The following is a 13,045-nucleotide window of genomic DNA, read 5'->3' as shown; positions in this document are numbered from 1 at the left end:
GGAAATTAGAGTAAACTCGGCTGATACTGTGCTAAATTGCACACACTAACAACATGCCGACAAGCTGTTGCGGTCCGGGAATATACACAGCGTTATAACAAGGATTCAGGAGGTTATTTCTAAAGGTTTACAAAATAAAGTGACTGTAAACGAAAGCCTACATTTTCATCCAGACTTACGAGTTGTCTGATATTAGGAAGGTGACGATTTCTCCGTCAAGTGAACCGTCCGTCCATCTTTGCTCTTTTTTTGCCAACCAGTTTTCGTGCGGGATTCCAGAATTAAAACGATAACATTCAACGTGTCTATTAATATGGCAACATTTTACACCAGTTTTAGAATGTTTTTCACCACAACAGATGTTGAACACCAACATGCTTATGTATAATCAGCATAGTAGGCCTACCATATTGAGCTATGGACAGGTCACATACGGAATGCAGGGAATTGGAAGGCTTGTGTTTTGATCGCGAAGTTTTGCCTTCTTGGTGCCAAAAAATCGGAAAATACTTATTTTCTGCGACACATTGCACTTGTAACAAGCTTGACTTTTCGAATTTTCCCGTCGCGCACACAGCATTGTTCTAGGTTGTGCGTCACTACGTCAGCCTACACAGACAATGTCCTAAATAAAATTAAATGCTAATATGATAAATATAACAAAAAGGGTGGATGTCAATAATTGCATGAATAATCATGTTGTATGATAAAAATTCTACTCAAAAAAAAAAAGTATTGATTTGTTCAGAAAACGTTCTCACTTGCAGTTACAGCCAGGGACCGCCAGGGGGGTGCTGCAGCACCCTAAGCACCCCCACTTCCCGCGTCCCTGCGTAATATGTAATATTCGTAATATGTAGGCCGAGATAAACCTTCTGCCTTTGTCAACCATACTCGTTCTTTCAAGGATAAATCTCTCTGCAGCCATTGATTAAGCTGTTTCTTTGTCTTTTCACCAATCAAATTAAAGTTTACAGAGCATCTCTCCTCCTCGTTATTCATTATATTAATCCCTAGAAGTAATCTTATCTTTGATTGGTATGTTACAAACCTGGGAGGTGTCGCTTTCTCTAAGGGAAAAAAGTTCACACTTCTTCAGATACAAGCAGAGTCCAGAACTTGTGGAAAGTAATTATATTGTTTTGATAGAAATTGGCACTTGGAAAGAAGTTGTGTAGAAAAAATGAATAGGTAGACAGAGGCAGGGCAGCCCAGATTATTTTTTCGCCAAAACCAAATTTCTCAATAGTTTGAAATATAAAGTTATGTTCTACTGTGTCAAAAGCTTTATAGAAGTCCAAGAAAAAGATAAAGCTATCATCAGGACATAAAAATGATAAATCAATTACATCTAAGACAAGCCAAATATTGTTTGAGACATGTATTTTTCTCACGAATCCCTGATTGGACTTCATCAATAAAAACATTTTTTAATCTATTTTCAATTGAGTCAAACATTTTGTAGACAGTGTTTACTAATGAAATAGGTCGCCAATTATCTATAAACAGTAGATCCTTTTTGGGCTTGGGGATTAACGTAATTAAGCCTTGGGTCAGTGAAGGAGGTAAAGAACCTTTTTCAACACTTTCTAATATTACTTCAAGTAGAAAAAGAGCTAAATCTTGTGTAAAAGCCTGAAAAAACTCTGCAGAGAGGCCATCAACTCCAGGAGATTTGTTAGTTTTACAATGTTCAACTGCAAATGTGATTTCCTGCAAGGTTATATGTTAAGGAATAGGGCGAGGGGACCCAAGCGCTGGACACAGGGAGACAGAGACGGGGAAAAAGGAAACAGGGTTTATTGGGACACGGGGTAGGAGACAAGCTGGGGCGAAGCAGTCAGGCAGGCGAGGGTTCGGCAACAGGGAGTCAGTCAGACAGGCAAGGACTCAGCGACAGGTGGGTAGTCAGGCAGGCAAGGGTTCAGCATCAGGCAGGCAGTCAGACAGGCAAGGACTCGACAACAGGCGGGTAGTCAGGCCGGCATGGGTTCGGCGACGGTTAGGCAGAGTAACGGACGGAGAACGAAGGGAGAGGGGAGAGGGTTATCAAGAGAACGGGAACCCTGAACTGGGTCTAGAGAATACTGGTAGGACCGATGCGAACTGGGTAGTTGTAAACTACGAACTGGCGCCGGTTGGATGGAGATCCCCGGCTGAAGTAGAAAGTGGAGATTGATGATTGAAAACAGGTGTGACGGAAGAATTAGGTACACTGGCGTCAAGTGGCCACTAGATGGGGGTGTTGGACCGCATAGCAGGACGCGGCATGTCATTATAGGGTCAGTGCAAAATTTCCTATCATCTTGAGGGATTGGTGTGACGACAAGAGTGCGGCAATATTGGTGCGGCAATATTTCGATTTGTACAAGTTTCTATAGAAGTCCGAACTTCTATAGATACTTGTACACCTTTGCTTCCTTTGTATTAACCCACGATGTGAAATTGCCTATAAGAATCATGTACACCCATTGACTCATTGAATGAATGCTCTGTAAATTTGCTGCCTATATCTTCCCATGATCATGCTCCAAATTGTAAAATTAATTTTGGTTGTCCGAAGTGTCCAAAAAATAAATGATTCATCATCACACATAAATCAATTATTTACAACAATAAAAGAAAAGTGAATGAAAAGTTGGAAAGCGTCTCTAATCGTGAATAAAAAATAACTACAGCAGACAAATTTAAACAAAAACAGGATAGAGGCGTGAATCAAAAGGTCCCATTGCCCATGTCAAAGCATCCCATTGCCTCTGTGCTTGAGCATGTGCCAACGCAAATTGCTAGGGTCACTGAGGCTGGCGTTGCACCTTCAGGGCTTCTCCCCGGAGTGAGTCCTCATGTGGACCTTCAAAATGGAATTCCGACTGAAGCACTTCACGCATTGGTTACACCTGTAGGGCTTCTCCCCAGAGTGAGTCTTCACGTGTCTCTTCAGGTGACCGCTCTGATTGAAGCGCTTCATGCATTGGTTACACCTGTAGGGCTTCTCCCCGGAGTGAGTCCTCATGTGGATCTTCAGGTGAGAGCTAAAAATGAAGCGCTTCACGCATTGGTTGCACCTGTAGGGCTTCTCCCCGGAGTGAGTCCTCATGTGGCTCTTCAGGTGAGAGCTCGAAATGAAGCGCTTCATGCATTGGTCACACCTGTAGGGCTTCTCCTTGTAGTGAATCCTCATGTGGACCGTCAGGTTGGAACTCCTAATGAAGCGCTTCACGCATTGGTTACACCTGTAGGGCTTCTCCCCGGAGTGAGTCCTCATGTGGATCTTCAGGTGAGAGCTCTGATTGAAGCGCTTCACGCATTGGTTGCACCTGTAGGGCTTCTCCCCGGAGTGAGTCTTCATGTGCCTCTTCAGGTGAGAGCTCCTATAGTAGCACTTCACGCATTGATCACACCTGTAGGGCTTCTCCATGGAGTGAGTCGTCATGTGCCTCTTCAGGTGAGAGCTCCTATAGTAGCACTTCACGCATTGATCACACCTGTAGGGCTTCTCCCCGGGGTGAGTCCTCCTCATGTGGCTCTTCAGGCTGTCTTTCCGTTTGAAGCTCATCGTGCACTGGTCGCACCCGTACGGCTTCTCGCCGGTGTGGGTACGCCTGTGGATGACCTTATTGGTTTTGTCGGGAAAACACTCGCCAGACAACACAGCGGGCCGGTCCTTGCCGCGGCCCCGATGCCCAGTCAGCTCCTCACGGTGGACCAGCTGCTCGCCGCGCTCCAGGCTCTTTGCCACGCTGTGTTCCGCAGACAGCGAGCTCAGAGTCTCCAGTTTGAACACGGTGAAGATGTTGTCATGGCCGTCCACCGCCAGTGGGTCCTCCCCTTTTCCGTGGACACACAGGATCCTCAGCTCCCTGTCGTGACTTGACAGGTGGGAGGAGCCAGGAGCGTCCACATGCAGACTATCCAAGGTGACGCTGGGTTGTGTGCTGCAGTCTCCAAAGTCATCGCAGTCTTCTGCAGAGGGAATAAAGGCAGAAAGTAATTGTCAGACCTGCAAACTCCTCAGAGGAAAAAAGGTGACATTGTCACGGGGGGATTTTTTTTTGATTGTAATATACAAATGACACTAGTCTGAGCGTGACTTAACAAAACTCGGCATACTTTATCAAAAATCAATGTCTAAACATCCTTTAGGCTTATAAAAAATATTTTATTTACAACTGTCACAATTTTTCTTTTTTGTCTCTTGTGGGGTGTTCCACAAAGCCGGTTTTATCACATAACCGGGTAAGTTAACCCAGGGTTTGCTGTAACCCTAGGTTTTCCGTTCCAAAAGGATCACGGTATGTTAGTTGCTATAGAAACATATGCTCTGAATCAAACCATGTCGGAGCAGGTAATGCGCAGGTTAAGTTTGAAACATAACCCGGTTTTGGGTATTTAAACCCGTTCACCGCAGATTTCATGTTTTCACAATGGCATGCCCTTTTGATGAGAGAACTGCTGATATCGAAACGCAAATTATACGTGCAATCCACCGGGAGCGATTGGTAAGACCACGGCTCGACATCTTGGCATATCATATGACTTTTTGCTGGAGTGGAGAGATAGGCCTATAGATTCTCGCGCAAATCTTTAATATATTTAAATAGCCTTACATAGCCAACACTACCAATCGAGGACCTGGCCTCAGTTCACTCAAGACTATTTGCATAGCCCTCCTTTTTTGCAAATGGTAGTTTTATCTAGGCTATAATGTTGGAGATGCTGAGCACATCTCAGTCCTTTCAGATGACCCATCCAAGATTTGTATCGGCCTCATATCATACAAAGAGCAATATTGTCTGAGTACTATGCCGAGAGGCACTTACAACACAAAGTATGAAATAGTCCTAACGGACTTGCATCCACTGGAGAATGTTTGATTGCTACACACACTAATCCATCTTGATCTGTGAAGTTGATGAATTGTCACTTTTAGGTTTTCTAGTTACCAAAAAAAGAAACATTTGGAATAGTATGCGCTGTGGCAAGCACATGGTTTGCATGAGTTACTTCGAAGGCAAAAAAAATCAAAAATACAAGAAAACACAAAAACCTACATTCAACCAGTGGGGTATGGCCCCTGTCTCTCTGAGGAGGTAGGTATCTCCAGGTACCCCCTCCATGCCAGGGCGCCCTGAATTGATGTTTATTAACATCTCCGCCACCGGGGTCAAGACAATTTGAGGGCCAGATCCAGTCTGCCGACTGTCGGCCTTTTCACGATTGGCTTAAAAAAATGGCTTATTTAAATTTATACCAATACGATGGTGGGAAAAGCTTACCAGTTTGTATGTTTTTTATACTTCATTTTTATACTTGATCCGCTGACCGCTTGGAAGCCATCGTAGTACATATTTTTTTTAAGGATCATGCTTTTGACATGTAACTAACGCATTTACGCGGTCAGCGATCCGCTGCCAGGCTTTGGTTCTCCGGGCTGCAGAGGCTTTAGCGTTCCCTTTTCTTGTGACAATGTCCTCCTACTCGTCATAGCTCTCCAGGAGAACCTGAAGTTCCATTTCATTGAAATAAGCGGCCCGTTTCGCCATTTCGATCAGGGTTTCCATGATCCATGCATCCCGTCTTTTTAGGTTTGGCGTGGACACGCACAACCCTGTGTTAACCAACCCTGAGTTGATTGAACCTATGCATAACCGCTGCTGTGGAACCGAAAACTCTGGGTTAGTCACTCGGCACAGGGTAAATCAACCTAGAGTTCAGCATTAACTCAGTGTTTGTTAAACCTCCGTTCGTGGAACACCCCTCTGGACGAGTGTTTCGCAAGCTCTCTTGCGTTGTTTGGCCGCATGCATGTGCATGCGGATGCGGATGCGCATGCGCGGTAGCCAGGCGACCGTCTCATCCAATGGCGAGCTCAGATTGCGCTGTGTGCTTCAAGATTCCGATTGGCCCAGAGAAATGTCAATTATAAGAATGATCCAATAATTTTTCGCAATTCTGGACCCCCCCCCAACCCAAAAAGAAACCTCTCCGGTTCTACACGATTCACGTGAATGACCAAATTGACTAAGAAAACGGCGATTGTCGCCAAAAAGCGACAGGTTTGCAGCTTTGAATTGTACTAATTGTACCAAATTAATAATTTGCACAAAGGGATACAGTATGTATCCATTTGAGACGTAGCACCGCTACGTCTCCCCCTTTTAAAGAGGTGGGGAGGTCATGAAGACAAAACCCAGACGATGTGTTGTTTTCCATCCCCTGTTTTACCAATACTGTAGTTATATTGGGAATCAGAGCTGATCTGAGCATTCCTGACATCTGTCTGCTATAAAGAAGATGTAAATCATTCTACTATAAACTGTATAAGTTGTCCTTGTGTTTTAGCAGGGCTCTGGTCATGATGCACTTTCAAAAGAGGACCAGGCTTTTAAGTGCAAGCATAATTAGTAGAAGAAACCACACGGAGATAACCATGGCAACCGGTCAAACAAATTTTCTTTTTACGATCATTCTGCGCTCGCATCCGCCGTGTTGATGAACAAATAAACCCCCTATATGAAATGTGTATTACTAACCTACAGCGGGAATGCCTCCACCAACATCCTCTTCATCCTTGGTTAAAATGGTGTCTGGGGTCTGCTGCTTTCCACAGAAAGAAGGAAACACACACAAGACATAATCTTTCATTAGCACAAAATAGTTCAATAGTCAATCCAAAAATAGTCAATCCCCGCTAACGACACATTGAATCATAAAGGTGTGTGCTTTCTATGGGTGTGTGGTAGAGTTGTAGCAGAGGAAGCCTCTCTTTTGGATGGTGAATGAGAAGATGATTTCCAACCTGCACAGTCAGCTCCTCACGGTGGACCAGCTGCTCGCCGCGCTCCAGGCTCTTTGCCACGCTGTGTTCCGCAGACAGCGAGCTCAGAGTCTCCAGTTTGAACACGGTGAAGATGTTGTCATGGCCGTCCACCGCCAGTGGGTCCTCCCCTTTTCCGTGGACACTCAGGATCCTCAGCTCCCTGTAGTGACTTGACAGGTGGGAGGAGCCAGGAGCGTCCACATGCAGACTATCCAAGGTGACGCTGGGTTGTGTGCTGCAGTCTCCAAAGTCATCGCAGTCTTCTGCAGAGGGAATAAAGGCAGAAAGTAATTGTCAGACCTGCAAACTCCTCAGAGGAAAAAAGGTGACATTGTCACGGGGGGATTTTTTTTTGATTGTAATATACAAATGACACTAGTCTGAGCGTGACTTAACAAAACTCGGCATACTTTATCAAAAATCAATGTCTAAACATCCTTTAGGCTTATAAAAAATATTTTATTTACAACTGTCACAATTTTTCTTTTTTTGTCTCTTGTGGGGTGTTCCACAAAGCCGGTTTTATCACATAACCGGGTAAATTAACCCAGGGTTTGCTGTACCCCTAGGTTTTCCGTTCCAAAAGGATCACGGTATGTTAGTTGCTATAGAAACATATGCTCTGAATCAAACCATGTCGGAGCAGGTAATGCGCAGGTTAAGTTTGAAACATAACCCGGTTTTGGGTATTTAAACGCGTTCACCGCAGATTTCATGTTTTCACAATGGCATGCCCTTTTGATGAGAGAACTGCTGATATCGAAACGCAAATTATACGTGCAATCCACCGGGAGCGATTGGTAAGACCACGGCTCGACATCTTGGCATATCATATGACTTTTTGCTGGAGTGGAGAGATAGGCCTATAGATTCTCGCGCAAATCTTTAATATATTTAAATAGCCTTACATAGCCAACACTACCAATCGAGGACCTGGCCTCAGTTCACTCAAGACTATTTGCATAGCCCTCCTTTTTTGCAAATGGTAGTTTTATCTAGGCTATAATGTTGGAGATGCTGAGCACATCTCAGTCCTTTCAGATGACCCATCCAAGATTTGTATCGGCCTCATATCATACAAAGAGCAATATTGTCTGAGTACTATGCCGAGAGGCACTTACAACACAAAGTATAAAATAGTCCTAACGGACTTGCATCCACTGGAGAATGTTTGATTGCTACACGCACTAATCCATCTTGATCTGTGAAGTTGATGAATTGTCACTTTTAGGTTTTCTACCCAGTTACCAAAAAAAGAAACATTTGGAATAGTATGCGCTGTGGCAAGCACATGGTTTGCATGAGTTACTTCGAAGGCAAAAAAAATCAAAAATACAAGAAAACACAAAAACCTACATTCAACCAGTGGGGTATGGCCCCTGTCTCTCTGAGGAGGTAGGTACCTCCAGGTACCCCCTCCATGCCAGGGCGCCCTGAATTGATGTTTATTAACATCTCCTCCACCGGGGTCAATACAATTTGAGGGCCAGATCCAGTCTGCCGACTGTCGGCCTTTTCACGATTGGCTTAAAAAAATGGCTTATTTAAATTTATACCAATACGATGGTGGGAAAAGCTTACCAGTTTGTATGTTTTTTATGCTTCATTTTTATACTTGATCCGCTGACCGCTTGGAAGCCATCGGAGTACATATTTTTTTAGAAGAAAGGGGTTATGTGGTAGGATCTTTAAGAATGCTTAACTGGGATATTTATATATTCATGGCTCAAATATTAAGGATCATGCTTTTGACGTGTAACTAACGCATTTACGCGGTCAGCGATCCGCTGCCAGGCTTTGGTTCTCCGGGCTGCAGAGGCTTTAGCGTTCCCTTTTCTTGTGACAATGTCCTCCTACTCGTCATAGCTCTCCAGGAGAACCTGAAGTTCCATTTCATTGAAATAAGCGGCCCGTTTCGCCATTTCGATCAGGGTTTCCATGATCCATGCATCCCGTCTTTTTAGGTTTGGCGTGGACACGCACAACCCTGTGTTTACCAACCCTGAGTTGATTGAACCTATGCATAACCGCTGCTGTGGAACCGAAAACTCTGGGTTAGTCACTCGGCACAGGGTAAATCAACCTAGAGTTCAGCATTAACTCAGTGTTTGTTAAACCTCCGTTCGTTGAACACCCCTCTGGACGAGTGTTTCGCAAGCTCTCTTGCGTTGTTTGGCCGCATGCATGTGCATGCGGATGCGGATGCGCATGCGCGGTAGCCAGGCGACCGTCTCATCCAATGGCGAGCTCAGATTGCGCTGTGTGCTTCAAGATTCCGATTGGCCCAGAGAAATGTCAATTATAAGAATGATCCAATAATTTTTCGCAATTCTGGACCCCCCCCCAACCCAAAAAGAAACCTCTCCGGTTCTACACGATTCACGTGAATGACCAAATTGACTAAGAAAACGGCGATTGTCGCCAAAAAGCGACAGGTTTGCAGCTTTGAATTGTACTAATTGTACCAAATTAATAATTTGCACAAAGGGATACAGTATGTATCCATTTGAGACGTAGCACCGCTACGTCTCCCCCTTTTAAAGAGGTGGGGAGGTCATGAAGACAAAACCCAGACGATCTGTTGTTCTCCATCCCCTGTTTTACCAATACTGTAGTTATATTGGGAATCAGAGCTGATCTGAGCATTCCTGACACCTGTCTGCTATGAAGAAGATGTAAATCATTCTACTATAAACTGTATAAGCTGTCCTTGTGTTTTAGCAGGGCTCTGGTCATAATGCACTTTCAAAAGAGGACCAGGCTTTTAAGTGCAAGCATAATTAGTAGAAGAAACCACACAGAGATAACCATGGCAACCGGTCAAACAAATTTTCTTTTTACGATCATTCTGCGCTCGCATCCGCCGTGTTGATGAACAAATAAACCCCCTATATGAAATGTGTATTACTAACCTACAGCGGGAATGCCTCCACCAACATCCTCTTCATCCTTGGTTAAAATGGTGTCTGGGGTCTGCTGCTTTCCACAGAAAGAAGGAAACACACACAAGACATAATCTTTCATTAGCACAAAATAGTTCAATAGTCAATCCAAAAATAGTCAATCCCCGCTAACGACACATTGAATCATAAAGGTGTGTGCTTTCTATGGGTGTGTGGTGGAGTTGTAGCAGAGGAGGCCTCTCTTTTGGATGGTGAATGAGAAGATGATTTCCAACCTGCCCAGTCAGCTCCTCACGGCGGACCAGCTGCTCGCCGCGCTCCAGGCTCTTGACCACGCCGTGTTCCGTGGACAGCGACCTCAGAGCCTCTGGTTCGGACGCAGTGAAGAGGGTGTCATGGCCGTGCAGCGCCAGTGGGCCCTCCCCTTTTCCGTGGACGCTCAGGATCCTCAGCTCCTCGCTGTGACTGGACATGTGGGAGGAGCCAGGGGCGTCCACATGCAGACTATCTGAGGGGGCGCCGCGCTGTGTGCTGGGGTCTCCACAGTCATCGCAGTCTTCTGCAGAGAGGGAAAAAATGATAAAAAGTAATTGTTTCGATACATTATTTGCACAAAAGGAGACAATGTGCATTTGTACACTTGAACGAAACTATTTAGAAATATCTTTATGTAACATTGACACAGGTATAATTGTGCACTGCAAACAGAGATTCAGAGTTTGAGAGGGATGTCTCCTCCTACCAACTCCTCCCTAGAGCTCCCAAAAAGCCCAAGCGGGTGACCAGGTTGAGGACACTGATCGAACACCAGTGCAAAATCACATGTGCACAACATGACATGCAAGATGGGCACACTTATTATAGTTTACAATAACAAACTACAACGTGTCATTGCCTGTAGGCTGATCAGCTATCATTTTTACGTTTTGAATTTAATGATGTTTGAGATTATTTGTTTATTCAACCTTTATTTAACCAGACAGAAATCACATTGAGGCATCCATTTTACAAGTGAGCACTGACCAAGGTAGCAGCACACAATTAACATAGGACAAAGGTAATCAATAGGGACATAAAACAAAGTCAGAAATTAAAAACAGGCGCAGACAATTTGAATTGTTTGGTTGAGATACGACTTCAACAACTCAGTAGGTGAAATGAAAGCGGTACGTTTGAGCAAAGAATTTCATTCCCAGCAACTGGTGCATTATAAGTAAAAGCAGTCTTTCCAAATTCTGTCTCTATCAGTGGAACATGTTATTGAATATACCTACTCGTACGCAGATTATACTCCTGTCTATTGAATGTGAAAGACTAATTATGTGATAAGAATGATAAACCAGCTCACGTGGCATCTGTCTTGAAACCCGTCTGGGCTCCTGACTGTTTCCATCTTCGAAATGCAACTACCAAATCTGACTCGTGTTTCACCAGGGCTCTGGTCATGTTTTGCAAAAGAGCATCAGGCTTTTTAGGGCAGGCAGAATCTAGCAGTCAGCCTAGAATCTATGGGTGCTGTAAGATTTGTGGAATTTCCAACCGCCTTGTGCTTTAGGCCTGATGACGAGGATGAGGAATACATTACATCCAAGACCATTCAAAGACAGGAAATGGGATTAACGTCATTATTAACTTGGAATCATGATTATTAAAACTTTTTCCAATTGCTACAAATGTGGAAAATAATAGTGCCCCCTGAACCGTCTTGCTTTCCACCCATCACAGCCGGGACACAACTCACCATTTCCCAGTGGTTTAGTCTGTGGTTTGCAGACGATGGCTCGAGCCAGGGCAAAATGTCTGGCTGCACACGATGCATTTGATCTCGTTTGAAGCCGCAAAGAAAATATCTTACTCCTCATCACCATCATCCTCCTCCTCAGCGCTTGGTTTTCTTTCATGCTCCGAGTTAATTGCAAGCGAATCGTAGCCGAGCCTTCCAAGAACAGTTGGCTAATCTCAGATACAGCACCTTTCGCAAGTAAATCCATTATGGACGAAAGCTGTTCTTCCAAAGTTGGGCCGCACGGTGACATGTTTATTAACAAATGGATACTGTTGTGGATAAAACCCCACAATAGAATACAAAATACGAGCGGTCGAAAAGGACTTCCCTTTCCTATGGAGATGACCCGGAAGTGCTTGGAGTAAAGGTGTTTCGAATTCTAAAAATGCTTAGGAAGGGGCCTCAATGCTTTCTTTAACCCTCCTTTAGCAAAGGTTCCTCATGGACTTCCTTTGCGAAAGGAGATAGTGGTATCAGAGCCCGTCTCATATTAGACATTCTCTGGTGGTATCCCATAATTCTTTACGGCGGCAACATTGAAAGGAACATGCCACTGACGAAGCTTACCGACACTACCCGAAGACGCACAAGCAGAAGAATAGAAGAGAAGAAAATACAATTGATAATAATTGATGCCAATTCCAGAAACATAATTATTTTAATAGAAATGAATTCATTTATTGCTTGTTAGTAAGTACGGTGGCGCATTGCAGTCACATCACAAAAAAAATGAGGTTATCTCGTAATTATGACATAAAAATCTCATAATTATGAGAAAATATCTCATAATTACGAGATCTTTATCTCGTAATTACGAGAAAGTATCTCGTAATTACGAGATAATTATCTCGTAATTATGAGAAAGATATATGATCTTTATGACATAAAGATCTCGTAGGGGCCTAATTAGGCTATATTTTCTCATAATTATGAGTTCTTTATTTCATAATTACGAGATAACCAGATTTTTTTTTTGTGATGTGAATGCAATGCGCCACCGTAAGTAAGCACATAGAATACGCCATAAGAAAATAAAATATCAACTTCACATTTAAGCAAGACTACTGGGGGCAGTTAATTTCAACATCAACATAAATTAAGCCTCTTTTTTTTCACATGTGAATTGGAATTCAAGTGGCCTAAAATATTCCCGTCGGCCAAGTCAGACCTAAGTGATTCTCACCGTTGGCGTCAAGCTGAATGAAATAAATACGACAAGAACGCATGGATCACAGAGCGCTTGTTGTCAATCTTCGGAAAAATTGTAGTGTCACACTAGAGACGCTAGTGGTCGGCAATACCAGCCGTCGGGCAATAACGTCTCTTAGGAAAAGTGGAGTCGAATTAATTTTAAACAGTGCTGTTCAAAAGGAAGCACCTTTTCATCTCTCCTTGACCCGATGACGTTGTCCACAAAGGTTAAGGAAAGGAGGCATAAACGTTAGGAGATTTGACTATTCGTAGAGGCAGGGCCGGCCCTGACCAATTTGGCGCCCTAGGCAAGATTTTTGCTGGCGCCCCCTACCCCTTTGGATC

General features: G+C 43.9%; 1 protein-coding gene across 1 annotated transcript in view; it reads right to left on the bottom strand.

Moving 5' to 3' along the window:
• LOC130386032 (uncharacterized) overlaps positions 1-12,052 on the bottom strand; it is a 36,207-nt gene extending 24,155 nt beyond the window's left edge. The window contains 8 exon segments of the mRNA XM_056594818.1: positions 1,052-1,070; positions 1,751-1,757; positions 2,797-3,963; positions 6,534-6,600; positions 6,800-7,083; positions 9,733-9,796; positions 9,999-10,282; positions 11,465-12,052. Of these exon segments, the coding sequence (XP_056450793.1) occupies positions 1,052-1,070; positions 1,751-1,757; positions 2,797-3,963; positions 6,534-6,600; positions 6,800-7,083; positions 9,733-9,796; positions 9,999-10,282; positions 11,465-11,759 (2,187 nt within the window). The 5' untranslated portion in view covers positions 11,760-12,052.
• Between the last annotated feature and the right edge of the window lie 993 nt (positions 12,053-13,045).

The sequence above is a fragment of the Gadus chalcogrammus genome, chromosome 7, assembly GCF_026213295.1.
Source record: "Gadus chalcogrammus isolate NIFS_2021 chromosome 7, NIFS_Gcha_1.0, whole genome shotgun sequence".
Lineage (NCBI taxonomy): Eukaryota > Metazoa > Chordata > Actinopteri > Gadiformes > Gadidae > Gadus > Gadus chalcogrammus.
The sequence above is the reverse complement of the archived record's forward strand: the minus strand, read 5'-3'. Positions and strand labels throughout refer to the sequence as shown.